The 26,993-nt window shown below is 43.8% G+C and overlaps 1 protein-coding gene across 1 annotated transcript in view; it reads right to left on the bottom strand.

Moving 5' to 3' along the window:
- The window catches only part of pde11a (phosphodiesterase 11a), a 271,348-nt gene extending 245,912 nt beyond the window's left edge, over nt 1-25,436 (bottom strand). The window contains exon 1 of the mRNA XM_067986810.1: nt 24,648-25,436. Within this exon, the coding sequence (XP_067842911.1) occupies nt 24,648-25,436 (789 nt within the window). The remainder of the gene's footprint in view (nt 1-24,647) is intronic.
- Between the last annotated feature and the right edge of the window lie 1,557 nt (nt 25,437-26,993).

Consider the following 26,993-nt stretch of genomic DNA (forward strand, 5'->3'; position numbering starts at 1 on the left):
TAGTAAATCTATGCTGCACTCCCTCCAAGGCCAATATATCCTTCCTAAGTTGCTGTGCCCAGAACTGAACACAATTCTCCAGGTGCGGTCTAACCAGGGCTTTGCTTAGCTGTAGCACAACGTCTACCCCCTTGTATTCTAGTCCTCTAGATATAAAGGCCAGCATTCCATTAGCCTTTTTGATTATTTTCTGTACCTGTCCATTACATTTTCATGACCTATGTACATGGACCCCTATGTCTCTTTGGACCTCCACTGTTTCGAGCTCTTCACCATTTAGAAAGTACTCTGATCTATCTTTGTTAGGTCCATAGTGGATGACCTCACACTTGCCCACATTGAAATCCATTTGCTACAGTTTTGCCCATTCACTTAATCTATTGATAGCTCTCTGTAATTTTATGATTCCATCTAAACTGCTTACAATGCTGCCTATCTTTGCGTCATCAGCAAACTTGGATATGTGACTCTGTATCCTGTCCTCTAAGTCGTTAATGAATACAGTGAATAGTTGAAGCCCCAACACAAATCCCTGTGGGACACTACCAGTCACATCCTGTCAATTTGAGTACCTGCCCATTATCCCTACTCTCTGTCTCCTGCCAATTGGTCAATTCCCTAAACAGGTCAATAATTTGCCCTCAATTCCATGAGCTTCAACTTTAGCTAACAGTCTCTTATGAGGGACATTATCAAATGCCTTCTGGAAGTCCATATAAATAACATCTATTGACATTCACCTGTCCACTACATTAGTCACCTCTTCAAAAAATTCAATCAGGTTCGTCAGGCATGAGCTACCCTTTACAAATCCATGCTGGCTCTCTCTGATCAGCTGAACATTTTCAAGGTGTTCAGTCACTTTATCCTTAATTATAGACTTTAGTCATTTCCCGACAACAGATGTTAGGCTAACTGGCCTATAATTCCCTGGTTTCACTCTCTCACCTTTCTTAAACAGCAGAGTGACATGTGTAATTTTCCAATCTAAAGGAACGGTTCCTAAATCAAGAGAACTTTGGAAGATTATAGTTAGGGCTTCTGCAATGTAAAGCAGGTTAAAATCCGGAACGTTGGGATCCTGGTGGCAATCCAGCAAGTAAATAACTTGGGTGATTTTATCTGCCCCCTCTCCTGGTTTTCACCGAACAAGTAGAATTAAAATCACCCCCATAGTGTGTGTCACAATTTAGCACCTGCATGCTTACTTTCAGTGACTGGTGTACAAGGACACCCAGGTCCCTTTGTACATCAACATTTCCCAATCTATCACCATTTATATAATACTCTGTCTTTCTGTTTTTCCTTCCAAAGTGGATAACATTATACTGCATTTGCCATGTATTTGCCCACTCGCTCAACTTGTCTAAATCGCCTTGAAGCCTCTTTGCATCCTCCTCTCAACTCACGATCCCACCTAGTTATGTGTCGTCAGTAAACTTAGAAATATTACATTTGGTTCCCTCATTCAAATCATTGATATATATTGTGAATAGCTGGGGCCCAAGTACTATTATGGCAAATCAGCAAGTTCATGATATAACAGCTGATTTCCAGCCCCCAGAGATTTGACCAAGAAATGACTACAGCTCCACTCTTTCATCTTCTCACTACCAGCCCTTGCTGCTGTTCATATCTGATGCGGCTGCTTCACGCTGGGTGGGGAATCTGCTGCTGGTTTATCTTCTGGGGAGGTCTATGCGATTTTTCGCTGTGGCCCGTCGGAACTGTCGATCGACGAGTCGAGCGTCATATCCCGTTCTTACGAGGGCGTCTTTCAGCGTCTGTAGGTGTCCATCGCGTTCCTCCTCGTCTGAGCAGCTTTCAGGAGAACAGCGTCCACGACACCACACAACCCTGCCACGGCAACCTCTGCAAGACATGCCAGATCATCGACACAGATACCACCATCGCACGAGAAGACACCACCCACCAGTTACATGGTTCATACTCCTGTGACTCGGCCAACGTTGTCTACCTCATACGTTGCAGGAAAGGATGCCCCAGAGCATGGTACATTGGCGAGACCATGCAGACACTGCGACAACAGATGAATGGACACCGCGCAACAATCGCCAGATAGGAGGGTTCCCTCCCAGTCGGGGAACACTTCAGCAGTCAAGGACATTCAGCCACCGATCTTCGGGTAAGTGTTCTCCAAGGCGGCCTTCGAGACACAAGACAACGCAAAATCATCGAGCAGAAATTGATAGCCAAGTTCCGCACCCATGAGGACGGCCTCAACCGGGATCTTGGGTTCATGTCGTGCCACACGTAACCCCACCAGGGGAAAAAAAAGTTATCTGTTTTCAATACAACTGGTCATTCTCTCTCTTTCTCTTCCTTTCGGATGTTTCTCTCTCTCTCTCTCCCTCTCTTTCTTTGGTTCTGGCCGTTTGTATATTCAGTTGTCTGGGGTATCTAAGGTTTCTCTGTCTGAACACTATTCAATTCATTTGATGGCCTTGATAATGGGCAGTTGGAAAGATTATCTGTAATCACCAGGCATTGTTCTATGACTATATATGCGGTAATTTTCAATGAATCTCGACACTCACCTGACGAAGGAGAAAGCCTCCGAAAGCTTGTGATTTTCAAATAAAACTGTTGGACTGTAACCTGGTGTTGTAAGATCCCTTACATTTGTACACCCCAGTCCATCTCCGGCATCTCCACATCATTCCATTCAATTAGATCATGGCTGATCTGTACCTCAACTCCATTTACCCACCTTAGCTCCATATCCCTTGATACCCTTACCTAACAAAAATCTATCGATCTTAGTCTTGAAAGCTCCAATTGTCCCAGCATCCACAGCCTTTTGGGGAGAGAGAGTTTCAGATTTCTACTATGCTTTGTGTGAAAAAGTGCTTCCTGATTTCCCTTCTAAATGGCCGAGCTCTAATTTTAAGATTATGTCCGCTCGTTCTTCATTCCCCCATCAAAGGAAATAGTTTCTCTGAATCTACCCTATTGAATCCTTTTAACATTTTAAACACCTCAATCAAATCACCCCTCAATCTTTTACAATCAAGGGAATACAAGCCAAGTTTATGCAACCCAGCCTCATAATTTAACCTTCTGAGCCCCGGTATCATTCTGGTGAATCTGCGCTGCACCCCCTCCAAGGCCAATATCTCCTTCCTGAGGTGCAGTGCACAAAACTGAACACAATACTCGAGATGGGATCCGACCAAGGCTCTATACAACTGTAACATAATTTGTTCCCCTTTGTATTCCAGCTGACTTGAGATAAAGGCCAACATTCTATTAGCCTTTTTGATTGCTTTTTTACCTGTCTATTAGCTTTAAATGATTTGTGTACTTAGACTCCCAAATCTTGTTGCTCCTCTTACATTTCCTAGTTTCTCACCATTTTGAAATATCATCTGCCATTGTTTTGTCCACTAACTTCATCTGTCTATGTCCCTTTGCAACTTTCTGCTCCCATCTGCACTATTTACTGTCCCTCCTAATTTAGTGCCTTCTGCAAGCTTGGATATACAACTCTCTATTCCTTCATCCAAGTTATTAATAAATATGGTGAAAAGTTGATGTCGCAGAACAGATTCCTAGGGAACACCACTTGTCACATCCCACCAATCTCAGTACATATCCTTTATCCCAACTCTCCGTCTCCAACCTCCCAACCGATCTCCAACCCAATTCCGTGCGCTCTCATTTTTGCCAATAATCTTTTGAGAGCAATCTTATCAAATGCCTTCTGAAAGTCCGTATAAATAACATCCATAGACATTCCTTTGTCTACCTTAATAGTGATCTCAAAAAATTCAATTGGTTAGTCAGACATGACTTACATTTAACAAATCCATGCTGGCTCTCTCTGATCAGCTTATATTTGCTAAAGTACTCAGTCACTCTATCCTTAATGGCAGATTCTAGTAACTTCCCCACAACTGATGTTAAACTGACAGGCCTGTAGTCACCTAATTCCTTTTTCCCACCCTTCTTAAGTGACATGAGCAATTTTCCAGTCTAACGATACAATTCCAGAATCAAGTGTTATCACTGTTCGTGGTAGATGATGCAATGGAATTTGAATAAATATGTCATGAAGTTAAAACAAGCCATTTTACAAACCAATTCCATACTGCTATTTGAATAAAACTCAAATGAATAAACCAATATAAGTCATAACATTGGAGATGAAAAATAAAATTTCCCATCTGAAATTATTCACCTTTTAAAAATTTCAGAATAGAAATAAAAATTTGAAACCCAATAGATTTCATACACATTGATAACCTATTACCGATATATACTATGACAAGATAAGAGTCCCTTAGTTACTGCTCCTGACTTTTCATTTATATGCCTGTTACCATTAGTATTCATTAACCCCCCACCACCACCACTGCCAAGGTAGTAATTATAGAAGGCATTGGAAGTATTGCAGAATCAGCTCTTGTTTACCATCTTGTATACTTCTTTCATCTTCATCTATCAGTGTGGATTCAGAAGGTTAGTCATCTTGTACGGATGAAGGTCAGAACATAAAGAAACATGTGACCGTTTCTATTTATTTATCATTTCTCATGAATCCCCTGACAATTTATCAGGACTAAGGATGTATATGCAACTTATCTGGCTTTCCAGACCTTTGACTGTTCTTCTGTGTCCCACCTTCAGTATTTGTTTTTCTTTCTCTTCAATCCTCTGTATTGCATTTATATGTATATGTTGCAAGATGCATTGAGTAGATAAGGTTCAGGAGAACCTTTCTTTAACTATTATTCTCAGACTGATTGGGCCCGATCTTGCTGGAAAAATAATGGCGCATTAACGATGCATGCTGTCATTAATGCACAAATCGGCCAGCAAGTTCAGGGAATTAAGAGATATATTGTGAGTTGCGAATCTCCAGAAAATACTGGTCGATTTATGCTGCTCTGCCATTTGCTTCGGACAAACGAATCTCACCCTTAGCCTCCCCAATAATTTTAAGAACTTGCTGGATTTGAAAATTAATTGTTTATTGAACTCACCACAGAAAGTGAAGTCTGGTAATTAAGAACATAAGTACCTCTTCACCGTAAGAACATTAGAAATAGGAGCAGGTGTAGGCCGTTTGGCCCCTCGAGCCTGTTCCGCCATTCAATAAGATCATGGCTGATCTTCGACCTCAACTCTACTTTCCCGCCCAATCCCCCATATACCTTGATATCTCTAGAGTCCAAAAATCTATCTATCTCAGCCTTGAATGTACTCAACGACTCAGCATCCACAGCCCTATGGGGTAGAGAATTCCAAAGATTCGCAACCCTCTGAGTGAAGAAATTCCTCCTTATCTCAGTCTTAAATGGCCAACCCCTTATCCAGAGACTATGCCCCTTAGTTCTAGACTCTCTAGCCAGGGTAAACAACCTCTCAGCATCTACCCTGTCAAAACCCTTCAGAATCTTATATGTTTCAATGAGATCACCTCTCATTCTTATAAACTCCAGAGAGTATAGGCCATTTTATTCAATCTCTCATTATAGGACAACCCTCTCATCTCAGGAATCAATCCAGTGAACCTTCGTTGGACCACCTCTAAGGCAAATAAATCCTTCCTTAGATAAGGAAACTAAAACTGTGCACAGTATTCCAGATGTGATCTCACCAAAGCCCTGTACAATTGTAGCAAGACTTCCTTACTCTTATACTCCAACCCCCTTGCAATAAAGGACGACATTCCATTTGCCTCCCTAATTGCTTGCAGTACCTGCCTGCTAACTTTCTGTGTTTATTGTACGAGGACACCCAGATCTCTCTGAACACTAATATTTAATAGTTTCTCACCATTTAAAAATTAATCTGCTTTTCTATTCTTCCTATCAAAGTGAATAACCTCACATTTCCCCACATTATAGTCCACCTGCCACCTTCTTGCCCACTCACTTAACCTGTCTATATCCTTTTGCAGACTCTTTGTGTCCTCCTCACAGCTTACTTTCCCACCTACCTTTGTATCGTCAGCAAACTTGGATACAATACACTCGGTCCCTTCATCTAAGTCATGAATATAGATTGTAAATAGCTGAGGCCCAAGCACTGATCCTTGCAGCACTCCACTAGTTACAGCCTGCCAGCCTGAAAATGACCCGTTTAGCCCTATTCTCTGTTTTCTATCCGTTAACCAATCCTCTAGCCATGCTAATATATTACACCCAACCCCATGAGCCCTTATCTTGCGTAACAACCTTTTATGTGGCATCTTATCGAATGCCTTTTGGAAATCCAAATATACTACATCCACTGGTTCCCCTTTATCTACCCTGCTAGTTACATCCTCGAAGAACTCTAATAGGTTTGTTAAACACAATTTCCCTTTCATAAAACCATGTTGATTCTGCCTCTCATAATATGATTTTCTAAGTGCCCTGTTACCATTTCTTTAATAATGGATTCCAACGTTTTCTTGTCAACTGATGTCAGGCTAACAAGCCTGTTTTCTCTCTCCCTCCTTTCTTGAATAGCGGTGTTACATTTGCTACCTTCCAATCTGCTGGGACCGTTCTAGAATCTAGGGAATTTTGGAAGATCACAACCAATACATCCACTATCTCTGTAGCCACCTCTTTTAGAACCCTAGGATGTAAGCAATCAGGTCTAGGGGATTTGTCGGCTTTTAGTCCCATCAGTATTTTTTCTCTACTGATATCAATTGCTTTAATCTGATATCATTAGCCCCTTGGTTCCCCACTATTTCTGGTATGCTTTTTGTGTTTTCTACTGTGAAGACAGATACAAAATATTTGTTTAACATCTCTGCCATTTCCTTATTCCCCATTATAATTTCTCCTGTCTCAGCCTCTAAGGGACCAATGTTTACTTTTGCTACTCTCTTTGTTTTTACACACTTGTAGAAACTCTTACAATCTGTTTTTATATTTCTTGCTAGTTTATTCTCATTGCCAATCAACCTCTCCGGCACAGAAAGGAACAATTTAAACTGTTCAATCTCATTCCTGCATTTAGTTAGAGATTTCAAAAATGTCAAATTTAAATTTTTTAAATGTTTTCCTTATTTTTCCTTTCTGTCTCTTTTTCTCTCTCTCTTAATCCAATCTTTCTTTCCCTCTCTTTATTTCTCTTTCTGTACCTGATTTGACTCGAATTCACTCATTCTAATTCGCCCTCCTTCTCCGTTATTCCTCTGTTTCTTTCTCAATCCTGAAATCTCATTGGTTAAGGAGATACACTGTTGGTCCCACCATTCACTAAGGTCCCAGATGCCCTGTTGCCCTCAAGCTAAAGGGTGCAGAGAAAAGTTGAACTAATGGCCCCGCTCCAGCAAGATCCAGCCCATTATTTTTTTCTTTGGTTCTTCTGGTTGCTCATATTATACAAGCTGCCAAAACTATGTATCGTTAGGGGTGATTTTAACTCAGGTGGGAATCGGGAATGTGGGGGCTGAAGCGGGTGATGAACCATCCATCCCCTAGAGCGTGGGCCCTGGGAGATTTTAACTTCCAGTCTTCATTTCCATGCCTGACTCCGACTGTTATCCTCAGCCGGCAGGGATGATGTTAAAATTGGCCCTACTGAATCACCAAAATTTTAATTACTTGAAAACTGAAGTTTTATATATTTGTACTCAGTAAGGCTATTGAAATTGTGTTATTACCCTTTTATGTCATAAGTGTCTGTGCAAACACAGTGACATAAATTGTTCTTATCCAGCATACATTGGATAAATGTATACTATATTTTTATAATTTCCACATTAGTGGTGATGTCACACATTTTCCCTCAACAGCCATATCACCACCATCTGAAAAATTCCCTTAGAGGGTGAAGAATATTCCACAAAATGCGCTGCTCATAACCTATCCCACGCTGAAACCCTGTTCACCTATCATCCTGTATTAAAGGTGGGGGGGGGGGTGGCTGGAAATGTTGGAAATCTGAAATTAAAAATGAATGCAAATGCGGGATTTGAAGGTGGCAGGATAAAGCTGTTTAAAAAGCATATGGGATCCTGAGCTTTATAAATAGAGGCATAGAATACAAAAGAAAGAAAGTTATGGTAAACCTTTATAAAACACTGGTTAGACCTCAGCTAGAGTATTGTGTCCAATTCTGGGATTGTGTCCAATTCTGGGATGTCAATGCTTTGGAGAGGGTGCAGAGGAGATTTACTAGAATGGTACCAGGGATGAGGGAATTCAGTTATGTGGAGAGACTGGAGAAGCTGGGATTGGTGCATTTTGGTAGGAAGAATAAAGAGGCCACGTACTGCTTGGATAATAAGAATCTAAATGGGGTAGAGGAGCAAAGGAATTTCGGGGTACACATTCACAAATCACTAAAAGTAGCAACGCAGGTTAATAAGCCCATAAAAAAAGCAAACCAAGCACTGGGTCCATTTCTAGAGGGATAGATTTGAAAAGCAGAGAAGTTATATTAAAGTTGTTTAGAACCCTGGTTAGTCCACACTTGGAGTACTGTGTACAGTTCTGATCTCCATATTATAAAAAGGATATAGAGGCATTGGAGAAGGTGCAAAAAGGATTCACAAGGATGAGACCAGAACTGAGAGGATATACTTACCACGAAAGGCTAAACAGGCTGGGGCTCTTTTCTCTAGAAAAGGGAAGGCTGTGAGGTGACCTGATAGAGGTCTTTAAAATAATGAAAGGATTTCATAGGGTAGACGTAGAAAAAATGTTTCCACTTGTGGGGAAATCCAAAACTAGAGATCATAAATATAAGATAGTCACTAATAAATCCAATAGTGAATTCAGAAGAAACTTCTTTACCAAACAGTGGTTAGAATGTGGAATGCACTAGCACAAAGAGTAGTTGAGGCAAATAGTATAGATGCATTTAAGGGGAAGCTAGATAAGCACATGGAGAAAGGAATAGAAAGATATGCTAATAGGTTAAATGAAGAAGGGTGGGAAGAGGCTTGTGTGGAGCGTAAATGCCAGCATAGACCAATTGGGCCGAATGGCCTGTTTCTGTGCTACAGACACAATGTAACTCAATGTAATATACTTCATGGAATGATCTCAGTGGGAAGAAAAGTACTGCAGCAATGAGGCACAAGTTTAGCTTTAAGAATCAATGTAAAGACAAACTTTTTTTATAGAAGTTAATTTACTGAGTGGAATTAAAATAGTAATGGCACTCTTTAATTCTGCAGAGTAGCTAAGACCTGAATTTTATTGTTATACTATTTTTGTCTTTTTATTAAGTCACAAAGCTGAAGTCTTCTATTATGGCCCAATGTGAATTTCTCCTTTCCTACTAGGGAGATTTTCAAGATATTGACCATTCAGTGCTGGAGCTGTTGAGTACTAAAATGTCCTCTGCATTTGCAATAGTCCTCATTATAGATAGATTAAAAATTATACTTATGAGGAAGACCTTGATAATCTAAAGAACTATTGGATCACGCAATAAACTTTGCATTCCATCGTTCTCCAATGAGCATCCTCTGAGTCATTTATGTTCAAAAATACCTTGAATGTAGAGAGTGCAATAGAGTAATACACACCTCCATCTGTGGTTCTAACAAAACTGTTACTCTATTTGTCGACAGGAATTTCATCCAAATGATAGATTCATTTATAAACTTGAATTAGGGCAAATTACAATACAGTGCATCACACACTGCATATTTGGTGCATATTAGAAATAAAAACAAGATTTGTGATTTTTTTTTAAAAGAACAATTTGCTATTTTCTTATTTCTTTATGCCCTTTTTTAAAAATTAGGTCTGGGATTATCAAGGGATATATAAAATAACTAGCCTTGTTTACAAATGAACTGCATTTAAAGGGTCCTCGAGGCACATCTTAATTTTGTTTCATTTTTTGCCATCTGGAATATGCATTATTTAGGTATGTTCATTTCCAACAGTGTTTACTTGATAGGACCTAAGATACTGGCACATACACTAGAAACAATTTCATTTCTAGTTATACTGAAGTACATGGCTCATGACCAAATCATTGCCTACGGTGGTGTGTTCTCTTCAGTTTTCTGATGTTAAAACTTTAGCTTTGCTAATGAATGTGAACAGTTCTGAAACTTCACTTATTGGAAAATATATTGAAAACTGAATGTCAAATTAAGCAAAGTCTATCTAGATTGGATTATCTGGTTAAAAATAGATGCATTGGGCTCGAATTTAGCAGGCCTGCGGGTTCCCAGCGGGTGGTCCTCCGGGAGCGTCGAAAACGCGGACGGGTAATTGTGTGCGTCCCCCACGCGATCGCGGGATAATTGGACCCATTAAGGCCTGCTTCCGGGTTCTGCGCTCCCCAGCTGCGTGCCGGCCGGCTGCGCATGCGCAGTACCGTCGACGCGATGTAGGAGCTCCAGTTAAAGGGGCAGTCTCCCAAAGCCCCTCCTGCTGCAAGCAAGAGGTCTGGGAGAATGGCTCAACCAAGGGGAAAGGCTGCGCCCCGTTTTTCAGATCTGGCACTGCAGCTGATGCTGGAGGGCGTGAGGAGGAGGAGGGAAACACTCTTCCCTGAGGATGGGCGCAAGTTCCCTGCCGCCGCAACCAGGAAGGCATGGGCAGAGGTGGCGGCGGAGGTGAGCAGCAGGGGCAACACCCCAAGGACTTGGGAGCAGTGCCGCAAGCGCTTCAATGACCTGACGAGGTCTGGCAAGGTGAGTACACCAACGCACCCTCCCACATCCCGTCCCCACCATCACGCCAAGCAGATCACAACCCCCTCCTGCACAGCCACCACTGCGCTCCATCAGCAATCCTCACAGCCACTCATTCACCATCCTCGCCGTGCACGCAAGTACCCACCGTCCCTGACCCCACCCGAACACTACCACACACCCCAATCCCCATGCAATGGGATGGGCACGTGGCCCACACTTCCTCCCATCCGTTCCGCGCCACGCTCAACCCAACCACACCGATGCTCGATGCGTCTCACGATGCAAGACGCACCCACTCACACATCTGTGTTTTGCCTTCACAGGAGAAGAGGAGCAAGAACAACCGCGAAAGGGCACGTACCGGAGGTGGGCCGCCGCAAGTGGTGGAGCTCACCGACGCAGAGGTGGAGGCGCTCGACCTCGCCCGCACGCGACATTGCCTGTCGGTGGCCGATGGCGAGTGTGTCGCTGCCGAAACGGCCGGTAAGGGAAAGCTGACACTCAACACCCATGATCGCGAGTGACCGTATCATCACCTGCCGTCAGGCGCACTGTCAAGTTGGTCCACATGCCTCAAAGTGCCCTCTGTTCTCTTGCAGGTGCGTCTTTGGATCAAGCGAGCATGGAGGGCGATTCCTCAGAGGACATGGCGGTCTCTGAGGGTGCATCGTCACATCAGAGCCAACCATCCACCAGCGCAGAGACACGCACCTCGGTGGGTCCCCCTCGCCAACTAGTTGGGGTAGCACTTGGTGAGTCACTGCGCACGAGTGAGCATGAGCAGACCCTGGTGGCAGGGGCAGCCGCGGAGGGTCCGCGACGGAGGGAGCACTCATCTCCAGGCTCTGCTCAGCCGGACCCAGATGCTGAACCCAGGGGGCCACCAGAGAAAAGGAGAGTCGTCGAGGGCCACCAGCTAATTGCTGAGGTGCTGGCAGAGGTGCCGCGCGCATTGTCCACAATAGCGCAGGCGATGGAGGAGTCCACCTCCTGCATGTGGGCATTGGTGGCGCAGGCACAGGAGGGTACCGGCGACACAGTGTCGCGGGACTGTCTGCGGTGGAGGACAGGCTGGCCTCCCTCGAGCGTCACGCACAGCTCCACTTCGAGTCCTTGCAGGCCCTCACAACGTCTGTACGGATTCAGGGTGAGCAACATTCCGACGCCACCAACAGGCTGAGGGATACACTAGGGGTGGCCTTGCAAGGCCTCACACATGCCATCCAAACTGCCGTCCAGCAGGGTGGAAGGGGTGATGTGGGCCGAGGCCAAGAGAGGGATGATGGTGACCGGGGACATGGAAGCGGGGACGCCTCTCAAGGCGTCCCCACGTCCCACCCGTCGCCCACCTCTCAACCAGCACCCGCAATGGTGCCTCCTCTCCAGGTGGCCGAGTCTGCCCCTGCCCCGGTGCAGGAGGAGCAGTCTGTGGAGGTGCCCTCACGGGCACCGAAACCCAGGGGCCGTCCGCCAAAAGCATCTACCCGGTCAAGGCAAGAAGACGAGCAACCTGCCACTACCTCTGCTGGAGCCACAGGGGTAGCACCACGTAGGGGTTCCCGGAGAAGAATTCCAAAGGCCTTATAATCACAAAGGGAATACACCAGGGTGTTTATTATTTTGTACTTTGTTTCTTAAATGATGTCACATTCCACATATTAAATAGTCTATTCTCACCACTCCTGCCACCTCTCGTCCATTCTTCCGCGGCTTGTGCAGTAGTTGCGTTCCGTGGAGGCCATCATGACGGCGAACACCTGCTGCCACCCATTGGGCACACTGCTGTGGGTGCAGGATTACTGGCAGCACTCTTCAGTGGAGGGGGCTGGTATGGCCGCTCGCATGTGCAGGTGAGGAGATGCGAGCGCCTCGCAGTGTCTGACTCTAGGAGAACCGTTGACGTATGAGTGCGTCCCTGGCCCGGCGACCATCCCGGTGAGTCGCGGCTCGGCGCATGGGTCGTCCAACATCCTCGGGCGCGTCCTCCTCCTCCGCCTCCTCCACCTCCGCCTCCTCCTCCTCCTCCTCCTCCTCCTCGCCCTCGCCTTCCTCAATGTGGGTGGCGGGTGTGGATGGGGCCTCCTCCAGCGGCACTCCTCTCTGTTGGGCCATGTTGTGCAGGGCACAGCAGACAACTATGATTCGTCCCACTCTGAATGGTGTGTATTGGAGCGCTCCCCCAGAACGATCAAGGCACCTGAAGCGCATCTTGAGAAGCCCTATGGTCTGCTCAATTGTAGACCTGGTAGCAGTGTGGCTGTCATTGTACCGACGCTCCGGCTCGGTGATGGGGTTCCTCAGAGGTGTCATGAGCCACGTGTGGAGGGGATACCCCTTGTCGCCGAGGAGCCAGCCGTTGCCGGCGTTGGGTGCCTGCAGGATGGGCGGGACGGCGGACTCCCTGAGGACGAAGGCATCGTGGCAGCTGCCGGGGTATCTGGCGCACACGTGTAGGAATCTCTGGCGGTGGTCACAGATGAGCTGGGCGTTCATGGAGTGATACCCCTTCCTGTTGATGAACAGCCCTGGCTCATGCGGAGGTGCCCGTATTGCGATGTGGGTGCAGTCGATTACACCCTGCACCCGTGGGAAGCCGGCCATGGCATGGAATCCAACCGCCCTCTCCATCTGGCTGCGCTCGTCCATGGCGAAGTTGATGTAGTGGGAGGCCCTGCGGAACAACCCATCGGTGACCTGCCTTATGCACTTGTGTGCAGAGGACTGACAGACCCCGGTGATGTCCCCGGTGGCACCCTGGAAGGAAGCGGATGCGAAGAAGTTGAGGGCAGTGGTGACTTTGACGGCGACAGGTAAGAAGATGCTGCTTGGTCCATCAGGGAGCAGCTCGTCGTTAAGGAGGCTGCAGATGTCGGCGACTACCTGGCGATTGACTCTGAGCCTCCGTATGCACTGCTCCTCGGAGAGGTCCATGAAGCTGAGCCTCGCTCTGTACACCCTGTGCGGAGGGTAGTGCCTCCTGCGACGCATCTCTCTCTGCGGTTGCCCTCCCTCCTGCTGTGCAGGTGGGTGTGCCGCAGCACCGTGTTGGGGGGCCCCACCTCTCCGAGGCGGACGGCGTGGACTGCGAGGCTGCTGGGGCTGGTCATCCTGTTCGTCCTCCGACGATGTCAACGCACCACCCATCTGGCAGGTGTTGGTGTGAGGGGTTGTGCAGGGTAGGTGGGTGGGTCCTCGGACTGGGGCTGCGGTTTCGTGTCGGTCTGTCCTCTGGCTTGGCGGGGGTTGGTGGAGGGCAGGGGTTGCCCTATGTGACGCGGTGGCCTCCTGCGTGGGTGAGGGCGCTCCCCCGTGGAGCGCACCTTGGCACCTGGCACAGGCTGCTGGCTGCAACACGCCTGGTTTGAAGGGTCCTGTTTCCCCCAGTGTGGGAAACTGACTGCTTTGACCGTAAAATCCCACACTTCCTCTTTTGACAGCTGCTTCAGCTCATTAACTGACCACAACGAGCAAGTTAAGTGCTCTCAAGTGGAACCCCGCTGGCTTTAATTGCCTGCGGGATTCCCACCAGCGGGGCTTGCGCGCGCAGCCCCGCACGTCAGCGCGGTACCCGGAAGTGGCCGGGATTTCGTCCGAATCCGGTCACGTGATCGGAGATCGGGATTTTCGGGGCCCCCCCGCTGGAAACCCGCAGGTAACCCGACCCTAAAATCGAGCCCATTGTCTCTGGAAGAGGCAAAGTCCTTTTTGTTGAGCTCTCAGGGCTGGACTTGTAAACTGAAAACAAAACTACTTAGCATTTAGGTTTTTCCAGTTGTGTTGAAAACTTCAGATAAAATGACAGAAAAATAATTAATTATTCCTGATTTTTGAGTGGGCAAAAGCTGATGCTGCCTTATTAAAGAAAGCTTTGGTGGGTATGTGTTTACAAGATAATCGCTGACTGGTGAGGTCACATTGTGCTTTATAACTTAGGCTGCAACTATATTGTGCTACTGAGACCAATAGCTGCAGAGAATAGGGTGGCAGCTGGCAGCATCTGTGTCATACTGTGAATTGCACTCCCACAACCATGAGAGTACTCTGCACATGCATGCTAACACACTTGTGTAGAGCTTTGCTTCCAACCAGTAAATTTTAAATGTTTTAGTTGACCCCATGACCACCCTTTAACTCAGTTCGACATTATACTAAAAATATACTCCTTGCAGTGTCAAAATCAACTGTCTAAAATGGTCTCACACCGCACCATTCTGGAGTCAGATCTGGATCTGATTCTGAAGATATATTGTCATTTTCTCATCTCTGTGAAGTGGAAACCACTTTACAACAAAATGAAAGCAACAGCATAGCAACAGCCTTAATCAAGAATGAATGAGATAACTATTCTTACTAGCAATAAAACTTTGAAGAATTTTACAACGGTGTTTTTTGCTGAAGTCAAAGTAGTAAAGCTTATCAGTTCCTGATGTAAGTAAGGGGTATTTTATCAATCTTTTCTTTTGAACTGTAGCACTGTATTTTTCTGTTCATATTCAGTAAAAGGTTAGCTGTTACTTTGTTTAACCACCTTAAACTTAAGATTTGGAAACTTAAGGTTTGGAAAAGCGATGTGTATTCCTGGAATAATTGTCACCATGTTTTTTAATATTAGTATTAAATATTGTCTTAATCTGGTGAGGTGGTGAGTCCTTGTTGTGAACAAATCAGTTATTGTGAATATTTACAGTCTGCTTTTGCATTTAATTGCTGCTCCAACTCTAACTGAATGAACCATGATACTCTATTCCGCAAAATAATTATTGTTATCCAGCACATTGACAAATCGTTATCTTTTCTTTTGTGCTCAAGTTTATCCTTTGAGTTTTGTTATTTTTTGTACCTCAAGCCTGTAATAGAACCATGAATGGCTGTACCAAAGGCTTTTACTAAATTGATATGATAAACCTTTTACCACTGGTTTTGTCTATGTGGAAGAGTTTTTTCTTGACAGGTTCTTAAAAAGATGAATGGTTTTAATAAAGATTATCCCTTCTGGAGGCATTTAAACAGTTTTGTCTATTTTATTAACCAGCAGTGCTGGTAACCACAATTTAACTGATATTATCCCATTGTGCTGAGCCTCACCTTCTGAATCATTTCAAATATTTAACAGAAATGATTAACCCCTCCAGAATTATGCAGACAACAGAATTCTGAGAAAATACATTAACATCAGCTTGCTAAATTTCAGTCGATAATTTCTTTAACATGCTTTCCTCATTTCTTCCTTTACACAGTCCCCTTCATCTTGCAGAGTACCAGTGAGCAGTGAACTTCCTCCAGACTTCAAAGCAATGCTACTCTATGTTCATGCAACATTCAGCAGAACTTGCTGCAGATAGAGAGGAATCTGATCAATTTTCTTCTCTAAGGCCAAACCTTGCACTAACCCAAGCCTTCCCTCTAATGAACTTGTCACAGCTACTGCATCATAAACTCTGCTGAAGAATTGGGATAATCTTTCATTCTTGCTTTTAGCTTTTACTAATTGAAGTATATTTGGTCACACCTATGACAGTTGACAGTTCTGTCTTAAAAGGAAGCATAATGATTTGTTAATGTGTTGTGTAACAATAGAGCATCATGCTTTATTAACTTGAGGCACCAATCATAACTCCAGCAGCTTTACGCCTCACCAGATAGATATTGTGTATAATATTGGGGTTCTTACTGCACAGTTATTCAGCACCAATGAATAGAAAAATCAGGAATAATAAATATTTCCTCTGCCAGTATTCTGCAGCGAGTGTGGACAAATAAGCTGAAGCCCTGTTTATTATTCAAGTTAGTGATTAATGCAAATGCAGAAAGGTAAAACAATTTTTTTTTTTATTCATTCATGGGATGTGGGCATTGCTAGCAAGGCCAGCATTTATTGCCCATCCCTAATTGCCCTTGAGAAGGTGGTGGTGAGCCGCTTTCTTGAACTGCTGAAGTCCATGTGGTGAAGGTTCTCCCACAGTGCTGTTAGGAAGGGAGTTCCAGGATTTTGACCCAGCGACGATGAAGGAACAACGATATATTTCCAAGTCGGGATGGTGTGTGACTTGGAGGGGAACGTTCAGGTGGTGTTGTTCCCCTGCACCTGCAGCCTTTGTCCTTCTAGGTGGTAAACGTCGCATGTTTAGGAGGTGCTGTCAAAGAAGCCTTGGCGAGTTGCTGCAGTGCATCCTGCAGATGGTACACACTGCAACCACAGTGCACCGGTGGTGGAGGGAGCGAATTTTTAGGGTAGTGAATGGAGTGCCAATCAAGCGGGCTGCTTTGTCCTGGATGGTGTCGAGCTTCTTGAGTGTTGCTGGAGCTGCACTCAACCAGGCAAGTGGAGAATATTCCATCACACTCCTGACTTGTGCCTTGTAGATAGTGGAAAGGCTGTGAGGAGTCAGGAGGTGAGACAGTCGCCACAGAATATCCAGCCTCTGACCTGATCTTGTAGCCACAGTATTTACGTGGCTGATCCAGTTAAGTTTCTAGTCAATGGTGACCCCCAGGATGTTGATGGTGGGGGATTTGGCAATGGTAATGCCGTTGAATGTCAAGGAGAGGTGGTTAGGCTCTCTCTTGCTGCAGATGACCATTGCCTGGCACTTGTGTGGCATGAATGTTACTTGCCACTTATGAGCCCAAGCCTGGATGGTGTCCAGGTCTCGTTGCATGCGGGCATGGACTGCTTCATTACCTGAGGGGTTGTGAATGGAACTGGACACTGTGCAATCATCAGCGAACATCCCCACTTCTGACCTTATGATGGAGGGAAGGTCATTGATGAAGCAGCTGAAGATGTTTGGGCCAAGGACACTGCCCTGAGGAACTCCTGCAGCGATGTACTGGGGCTGAGATGATTGGCCTCCAACAACCACTACCATCTTCCTTTGTGCTAGGTATGACTCCAGCCAATGGAGAGTTTTCCCCCTGATTCCCATGGACTTCAATTTTACCAGGGTTCCTTGATGCCACACTCGGTTAAAAATCAGACCTTTTATCACCACATAATCATACAACACTGAAGGAGGCCATTTGGCCCATCATGTCTGTGCCAGCTATTGAAAGAGCTATCCAATTTGTACTGCTCCTCTGCTTTTTCCCCCATAGCCCTGCACATTTTTCCTTTTCAAGTATATTTTCAAGTACTCTTCCCTTTTAAAAGTTACTACTAAATCAAGTTCCACCGTCTTTTCAGGCAGTGCATTCCAGATCATAACAACTCGCTACGTAAAAAAAAATCTCATCTCCCCTCTAATTCTCTTGCCAATTATGTTAAATCTGGTTACCGATCCTCTGACCAGTGGAAAAGGTTCCTCCTTGTCAAAACCCTTCATAATTTTGAACACTTCTATTAAATATCCCCTTAACCGTCTCTACTCCAAGGAGGACAACCCCAGCTTCTCTAGTCTCTCCACATAACTGAAGCCCCTCATCACTAGTATCATTCTAGTAAACCTCCTCTGCACCTTGTCCAAGGCCTTGACATCCTTGCTAAAGTGTGGTGACCAAGGTTGGTCACAATACTGGGGTCTAACCAGTGATTTATAAAGGATTAGCATAACTTCCTTGCTTTCTTTAGACATACTGGCCTAGAAATTCAGCCGCGTCCATTTGTAGGCACACAGGGGGCATAGGGTGCTAATCCTGCGCCTGAATGATATGAGAGATATGATTCTACAGTTAAGGTTACGCAGGATCACAGCATAATTCTAGATGAGGAAGGCCATTTGGACCATCACTATTTATCCATCCAGAGAGATCCTAACATCCTCCTATTGTAGCATCCAATTGTTTCTTAAATGATTGAGTTTTTGCCATATGTTGATTGCTCTTTGTTTGAAGCAGAACTTCCTGTTATCAGTCCTAAAATTGCCTTTTGCTAGTTTGAACCTGAGTCCCCTTGTTCTACTCCCACAGTTTAATTTAAAGTAATGTTCTGGGTTAACTTTTCCTATAGCCTTAACAATCTTATATACCTCTATAAGATCACCTCTCAGTTGTCTCCTTACCATGCTGATAGCCTAAGTTTCTCTTTCTTTCTTCATAACTCAGACCTCTGAGACTAGAGATCAGCCTCATGCCTCATCACTGCACTGCCTCCAGCACTCGACCGTCTCTCTTGTTTCTTAGCTAGTAGAATATTCAAGGTGTGGTTTAACTAGAGCATTATAAACATTAATCACTACCTCCTCTGATTTTATATTCTATTATGTTGGCTGTGTTGATTGCTGCTCTGCCTAAGTTGGACTTGTAGAGCCTCCAATCTATTAAAAATCCTAGTTCTCTTTCAGCTTCATCCGTAGCTATCTCAGCACCATTTACGAAGTATGCATGTCATCTATTTTTCCTTCCACTTTATGTTTGTCTGCATGATATTTCATCTTCTGTTGTTCTGTTCACTTTCATATCTTGTCCATTTCATTCTATAATTTCTGAGCTGTCTCTTCCAATTTCAATGACACTCCTAGTTTGGTATAATCTGCAAATGTGACCACTTTGCATTGAGTTTCTGAATCCAGGTCATTTATATAAATTAGAAATTAGTAGTCCCAACATCAAGCCCTGAAGTACCCCACTCAGTAATTTCCCCCACACTCTGACATTACTCCTCTTTTGAGTACTCTTCATTTCCTATCCTTCAGCCAGTTTCTCATCCATTCTGAGGATTAACCCTGAATTCCCACAGCATTGAATTAAATTAATAGCCTTTTGCATAGGACTTTATCAAAAGCCTTTTGGAAGTTGCAGTACATGACATCATAGGGTTTTCACAGTCCATTTGGGTTGTCACTTCCTCAAAGAAGTCCACGAGGTTGATCAGGCAAGATCTTCCCCTTCTGAATCCATGTTGACAACCGTTTACTAGATTGTTATTGTCAAATGGTCCTCAAGCTTATTCCTGATAATCGATTCAATTATTTTACATTATTTATTTCCTTTCTTACCCTTTTCTACTTTTTTGTAATGTAAATATGGTCATAATGTAATATCCCTTTAAAAATAATATATAATATGGCAATGTAGCCTATCGGCTACAATGCTAGAATGTTGGCCTCTCCACTAAGAAACCAACTGATAGCGTTTTAAAACTGAGATTGATAGATTTTAGTTGGGTAAGGGTATTCAGGGAAGCAAGGCGGATGAATGGACTTAAGATTATCAGGAATAAGCTTGAGGACCATTTGACAATAACAATCTAGCCATGATCAAATTGAATGGCGGAACAGGCACTAGGGGCTGAATGGCGTACTCCTGTACCTATGTTCCACACTCAGGCTTCCCTTGGGAGTTACATTTGCCAGTCTTAGCTGGATCATGAGGGAAAGACACAAATCTAGTTATCAACGAGATCTTTGCCCATGCTGTCAACTACAACCATGTGGTATTTTGACAAAGGGGTTGAATTGGCAATGTCCCATGGAGATGTTGATGGGCTGAACTTTCCTACCGTTTTGGTGTATACAGGACCACAATGATATTTTAACATGCTACTGGGCCAAGCGATCGCCATGGACGTCCTGCTCAATAAAACCTGGAGGAGCAGCAGAAGAGGCCCTTCAAGCTAAATGCTAAAATTATTTCTATGGGGCCAGGAGGAGCAAGAGTTCTCCTCTGGGCTCCACAAAAATAATGTGAGCTACTGCTACCCCTGGCTCCCCCACCCCACCTTGATCACAACCTGTCCCTCCCACCCCGACCCCCACATAACCTACCTTTCTCCTGGCCAGTTTCCTGGAAAGTTTCTACAGTCAGGTGGGAGTTGACTTAAAGGCCACAGAATAGAAAGGTACCTGTTTTTGGGATATTTTTGGGCCATTTTTGATCTCTTTTTCCTACTGCCGATTGAGCTCTCGTAATCACGCCCACTGTGGACGGACAATGACATTTGACTATGTCCACCTGATAATTTGAACTTCTTGTCTCTGCTTCTCTTTTTGTACGAGAATGCCTTATATTACAAGAAGAAGGAAATCTATACAGAAGACAGACCCCCTTATTTGAGAATCATAGTGACTTTGAGGGGACAATCCTTGAGATCATTGGGTAAGAGAACATAGAAGGAGTAGCCCATGGTGAAGTTGGAGGCCTTTTCCCAGCCGAAGGTTAATACTTTTCTTCTCTTGCCCTACTTACTTACTCACAGGCATCAAAGCGTAGTGAAGTGCGATACTCTGTGACTCACTTTGCTGTAAGTTACATTTCAAGGATTGTCACAATAACAGCTTTATAATAGATGTTCCACTTTTCTTTCTCTAGGTATTCCCCATGAAGCTGTGCAGTGACCAATGGTCCAGACCTCTTCAGGAGCTCCAAAGATCCAGTGTCACTCTCTCCTACCCACACAAGCAGCAGCACAGGCATATCCATGCCAGCGAATCTAAATAGTGAACTAAAGGAGGTTGCATTTGGTGATGCACAGGGCACGACTGAGCAGAAACAAGGAGCAGATGGTGGTAGCACAGGATCAGTAGGAGCTTCCTGTCCAAAGAGTCAATTTGTGTCCATCCTGATGGAGCCTATTTTTAAAAGAAGATTGCTTTCTGAACAAAGAGCTTTGCTACAGTCACTGCAGCCTTTGCTACCAAACTTGCTGCAGCTGCCAGCCAGTGTGGAATTGTCCGCTACCTGTGTCTGTACAGTGCTGATGGATGGGTTCGCGGAACTGCATGGCACCATGAAGCATGAAGCAGCTCTATGGACATGCATGGACAGGGGCCCTAATGCCAGTTGTACCATCTCTCATGAATGTGCAGATTGCTGCTTTACAGGCCTTGTTCTCCAGTATGGAATCAGCTCCCTCTTCTGTTTTCCATATGCTTGATTAGATTGAGAGAAGCCTTACTCAGGTCTTCACTGAACTCAACAGTGCCATTAAGTCACACCGATCAGCAGGCTTGGTGAGGCAGTGTCCAGTAGTAGGGCCATGGCTGGAGTTGACACAGATGAAGATGCTGCATTTCAGGATGACAATGCACCACAGCCTCAGGCCACTCTATTCAAATGGTTGTATATGTGGCAGAAGGCATGCAGGACCAAGCAGCTGTAGATATGGTGTAGGCAGATCAATTTTGATACCTTCAATTGGGAAGGCTTTACAAGTGGTATTGCAGTCCTAAAAGTATTTAGCGTTCATGATTATGCCTAAATACATCAACTTAGGTCTGGCAGCAAGAGTTTGAGTCATTTGCTTCTTTCAATGCTCCCCTGGGCGGACCGCTCGGTGGAGGTGATGGTAAGTACAAGTTGCAAATCTTGGCAGTCCAGTTACTGCAGCTTTAGAGGATTAGCCTTGAGTACATGAGCCAAATTTAAATTCCAGTATCCGCTAGCATTTGTTTCCCTGATTTTCAACTGTGTTGTTTAGAGGAAAGGACAGAAATCTGTCCAGAAAGGAGCAGCATCAACAGTGGCATGGGAGGAACATAGGAAATTTTATGAACAGACCCAACAAGCCCGCCCTTTATACTTGATCTTCACCTCCTCCACATAACCCTTTCTAGAAATTTAGTAACTTGTTTCTTGAACCCATTTATAACATTTGCTCTAGGAACATAAATACTCTTTTCTATGGAATAAATACAGTTGTACTGTCCCACCAGCCAACTGAGAGGTGCAGCATCCACATGGGAGATTGGGTGATGGAAGGAGAGAAGAAATAGAAAAAAAACCCTCAAAAAGTCATTAAAATAAGTTAATTTTAACTTAAAATCTAATTTATCTAAAGATCGAATTCATCAAAAGGAAAACAAAAATTACAAAAATAGAAAGCTAGGCCAATATCAGAACAGTTTTAGTGGTTCATTGGGCTCTTCAGTATATATTGGAGCGTGAGTTGCAGTGTCAGTCTAACTGAACGAGAAACAACGTTGTTATTTATGGGGCAGTTCCCAACCTCGAACCTGGTTTTATGTAAATAGAATAGAAATAGATCTTAGAATTGACCATATTAAGATACGTCGAAGTTGTGGTTGAAAAGCACTTTGTCACGTTGACCTAAGTGCCCTTAAACAACAAACATGAATGGCACACGGCCATGTGCAGCACTGACGTAAGCAAACGCTAAGGCGAGTCCTGTTCAAAATATTTACTTTTCTCTGCAGTAAAATTAATATTGACGCAACATGAAGAGGTAACTTTGTAGCGCCCCCTGCTGTCACGTGCGCTTGGTGAAATGAATGGCAGGGTTGATGGTGTCTTTATCAGTTTGGCACCATAAATCACTTCAATTGCTGTAAACACGTTTTAATGTTACAGTCTTCTTGCTGTGCTCTTGGCATTGTTTCCAAATGATGCATATAAGGGCATTGCGGGACTCCTCCGTTGTCATTGTGTCAGTGGCTTCTGTAAACTTTTGCAATATCGTAAGGTACAAACTCTGAGCGGGTTATATGGATTCATCTCGCGTCATTATTTTATATTGTTCTTAGATCACATGATTACATTTTCCATTCAGTGACTCGATAATGATGGGAATAGGTGACTAACCAAAGCCTAGAACAAGAGTTAACAAAATTCGAAACATTCCATACAGCACGTAGCATGAATACAAATGTTCTGCATTATTTAGTATGACTGTATATTGTTCAAGATTGTTGTACATTATTTGTGTTTAATGTTCCAGTTACACCTTTTCTTTTGCAATATAGATAATTAACTCATATTACATTTTGCCTTGCATCATAATTGTCAAAAAATCTCGTGCACAGATATGCGTTGCTATTGTGCACGACTGGAGTGCATGTTAATATTAAATATATTGTGTCATCTAAACAGGCGTTTATAGGGATTTGAATATAGTCGTTATTATCATTGTTTGAAATGAGCCAGTGATGCCGGGTTTTGTGGGTTAACGTGTTTGGAAATGTTCTGGTTGTTTTGTTTTGCTGCTCCAGGATTGCAATCTGGGTCAGGCATAGGAACCATGTCAAAGATCACAAAGGATTTGCTGTGTCGAACAAAATATGTCAAACAATTTCGCTAAAGACCATGTTTAAGGTATTGTGTGTTATGCAAATTATTTGCAATTTGCTTTCTTTTAAACTTTTTTTTCAAAATTATGAAACAAGGGGAAATTCTGCCTCAGTTCTCCAGTTGAATCTGCTAGTGACATTTCCAGACGTATGTCCCCTTTCCCTTCTTCACGAATTTTAATTGTCCCCCTTGTCAATAATCCTCAAATAAATTACTACCGTTACTGTTACCGTCACATAGGTTTTACCTTTATTTCAATCGATTGCATTTATTACGGCTAGCAATGCTGTGCACAGACCATCTGGTAAATGTCTATACAAATCACTGTTAGCCCTGTTATGGATATGTTTACTATTCCTATTCCCACTCTGATAACCACTTTCCAGGAACTATATGAATCATATTATCATTCAAAGGATCAACCCACAGACTGTGTGTTCCATTTCTTACTTTAAAATAACCGAGGGGATATTTTTGATATCTTGTTTTATAGTACACGAACAATATTTGAATAATATATTTCACATATATTACATATACAGGTATGAAAGAGTTCAGGTTTTAAAAATCCAGACATGTCTTATTATATCGGTTTTCCCAAATAATCGAATAAGATGAAAGCGATGGGAATGTTGGTGCTTTTACTAGTAATTGCACTGTGTACCACAGATTTCATCACTTAACACCTGAGGAATAGATGGACGGCGATTTAATACTGTAATAGCAAAGAAAGAGGACGCAAATCCTTTACACGTTAACATTTTTTCCTTATACTTACTGTAAAAGGGAACAACTTTTATTTCAGTTGCATCCATTTAAATAAAATGTTCATTATTTTACTACGCTGTAAAGTACTTGATTGTAACTGATTGCGAAAACAACGGTGGGGGGGGGGAGAAAGTTCCCTTTAAATTGTTTTTTATAATTTTATAGCATTTTTATCTTCACACATCTTCAGTGCAGAAACTATATATTCTTAGAGATGTCTTATATCCTCGGATTATAACTGTCTGAAACAAATGTTATGTTTGGTTTTTTTGCAAGAAAATCTTACCTGATAAGCATCAGGGATACTGACTGTCTCCCCGTGCTCGGCCACATAACCAATGATTCCTTTTCCCCATGGCACCTGCACTTCGTTGGAGTTTTCCATACTGCACGAAGGCAGCACCGTGGTCCCTGCGTGCACATCAAAGAATTTGGATACTAGAGTCTTTTTGTTGGAAGTTCCTTCCACCAGGAACAAGGAGCAACGATCGGCATCGACTAGGATACAGACAAATATGAGGATCTTGTAGCTCAGGCTGGTCAGGTCCAGGTCATTTGAAATGTCTTTGACAAGTTCCAGGAAGAATTCTCTTTCGTTGGTATCCTTGAGTTCATATTTGTAGTCGATCGCCGTAGACGCATACTGGGGGATGTTGACCCGAGATTCTAGTAATTCGCTCAAGATGTGAGCTGTGGTGGGAGGCAGCGAACTGGCTTTCCTGAGGAGAGCTCGCCTCCTCATGCTGGAGAGTGGCTCCTTGTCTCTGGAGTTTACATGCTCGTCGTAAGTCCTGTTGGCGGTCATCGCCTTAGATCTGGCAAAACTTTTCCTGAGCTCCCTCTGAGAGGGTCTTCTCTGCAGCCCATCTCGTTTGGTCGCCCAGCACTCCTTGGCAGGAACGCTCTTCTCCTCTGAACTGGAAGTTGAGGGGGTTTTGCTGAGATGATGATGTTTGAGCCATTTCTCCACCGTACTGTGTTTGCCCTTCCTAAGCAGGTAGTCTTCGAAAAGATCTGGATGGTTATCCAGAAAAGTTTCCACTTCGGAGAAGGCTAGCTTTGTTGAACTCGACATGGCTGCAACTAGGGAAATCTTAGTCAGTTTAACGAACCGTATCCCACAAAAGTATCATAATGGCATGCCCCAGTATAAGACTGTTTGCGGACAGTAATCTATAGGTTAAAATTCACGCACGTTAAAAGTGAATTATCCGTTTGAACGCCGTGCTGCATATTTGAAAGGTAGATATAATCACACCAACTTTTGGGTGAAACGATTTCACACTTACGCTTGATGTGAGCAGACTGCTGTTTGATGCCTACTGGTGCCGTCCTGAAAAACAGATGACAGACAGTCCGGTCTGCTATCTTCCCATGCTGGGAGTGCTGATGCTGCGTAACAAGGCACGGCCAGTAATGACAGATAAAGCGTGGATCCTCCTGATCCACTGACGTAGTTGGGGGGGGGGGTCATTGTTTGGTGGCGAAGTCTACTCTGATCATATAAAAACAATTGCTTAACTGGGTGCAGTAAAATGGGGTTTTTCTTTTGCTGTGTCTGGCAGTGTATGTCCTTGCAAGGTTAAAGAATTGATACAATTTTTTGGTAAATCTTTAAGGAAGATTGGAACGTATTTTATAGCAAACTGGTATTCATTGAGGATTTATAGTTGAAGGAGAAACTCCGATGAATAGGCTCCCTGGTGTGTAAGAACGGTAATATTTCTATAGTCAGAGAACGCAAACGGTACTTCTATGAGGGATTAATAACAACCCTCTGATCTTTTAAGAGGACAAGTGGATAAGGGAATATATTAGGATTATAATATATCATCTATAGGCAAATGTAAACCAGACACTTCTGATGAATACAATTATTTTTATATTGTTTCCAGCAAATAACACAAAGCTTATTTTACTGTTCTCTCCAACTGATCAATATGCTATTAAAGGAATAACCACCGAGTTAAACAGATGAGATACGTGAGACACAATTCACAGCCCAATCCCGCGAATGTCGTGAAATCAATGGATTATAATTGACTCTAACAAGCAGCGACCTCAGCAAGCAGAAGTGCTCAATGCAATTTACGCAAGACGCCTGAGATTCCTTACGCCCGCCCTATACCCCAAGGACTGATGTGCATTGTGTGTTGTAGAATCTCTTCTTGCGAAGGCGCTCCTGGGTTAAAGCTCGCATTTTTCCTTGCATGGTATGAAATGATCCAACACCATCAATTCTGTGTGTTTTCACAATTCATTTATATACACCGCCACTGAGGACGGCGCCAAGGATTGAATGATGAAAGAGGCTCGCCCGTGCTTGTGTTCATGGAGAAATGTATTATTACATTAAACACAATCGTAGTAATATGAGCAGAAAAAAAAACATTTTTAAAAACTCTGATTCCCACAGAGTTAACTGAATGGAATAACTACAATGTTAACTAGATTGTTGTCTTGATCCTCTTTCATGTGGGTCAATGAAAGTATCATTTGTGAACCTGTTTGTGCGATGTGTCTCTTTTAGTCAGATGCCAGTGCAGTCGAATCTGGAAATAAAAGGCGACAGAGCTCATAATATGAAGACAGGTTGCATTGTGAACAGTCGGTATTGTAAACCAATTTAAAT

The sequence above is a fragment of the Heptranchias perlo genome, chromosome 7 (assembly GCF_035084215.1).
Source record: "Heptranchias perlo isolate sHepPer1 chromosome 7, sHepPer1.hap1, whole genome shotgun sequence".
In the NCBI taxonomy this organism is placed as follows: domain Eukaryota; kingdom Metazoa; phylum Chordata; class Chondrichthyes; order Hexanchiformes; family Hexanchidae; genus Heptranchias; species Heptranchias perlo.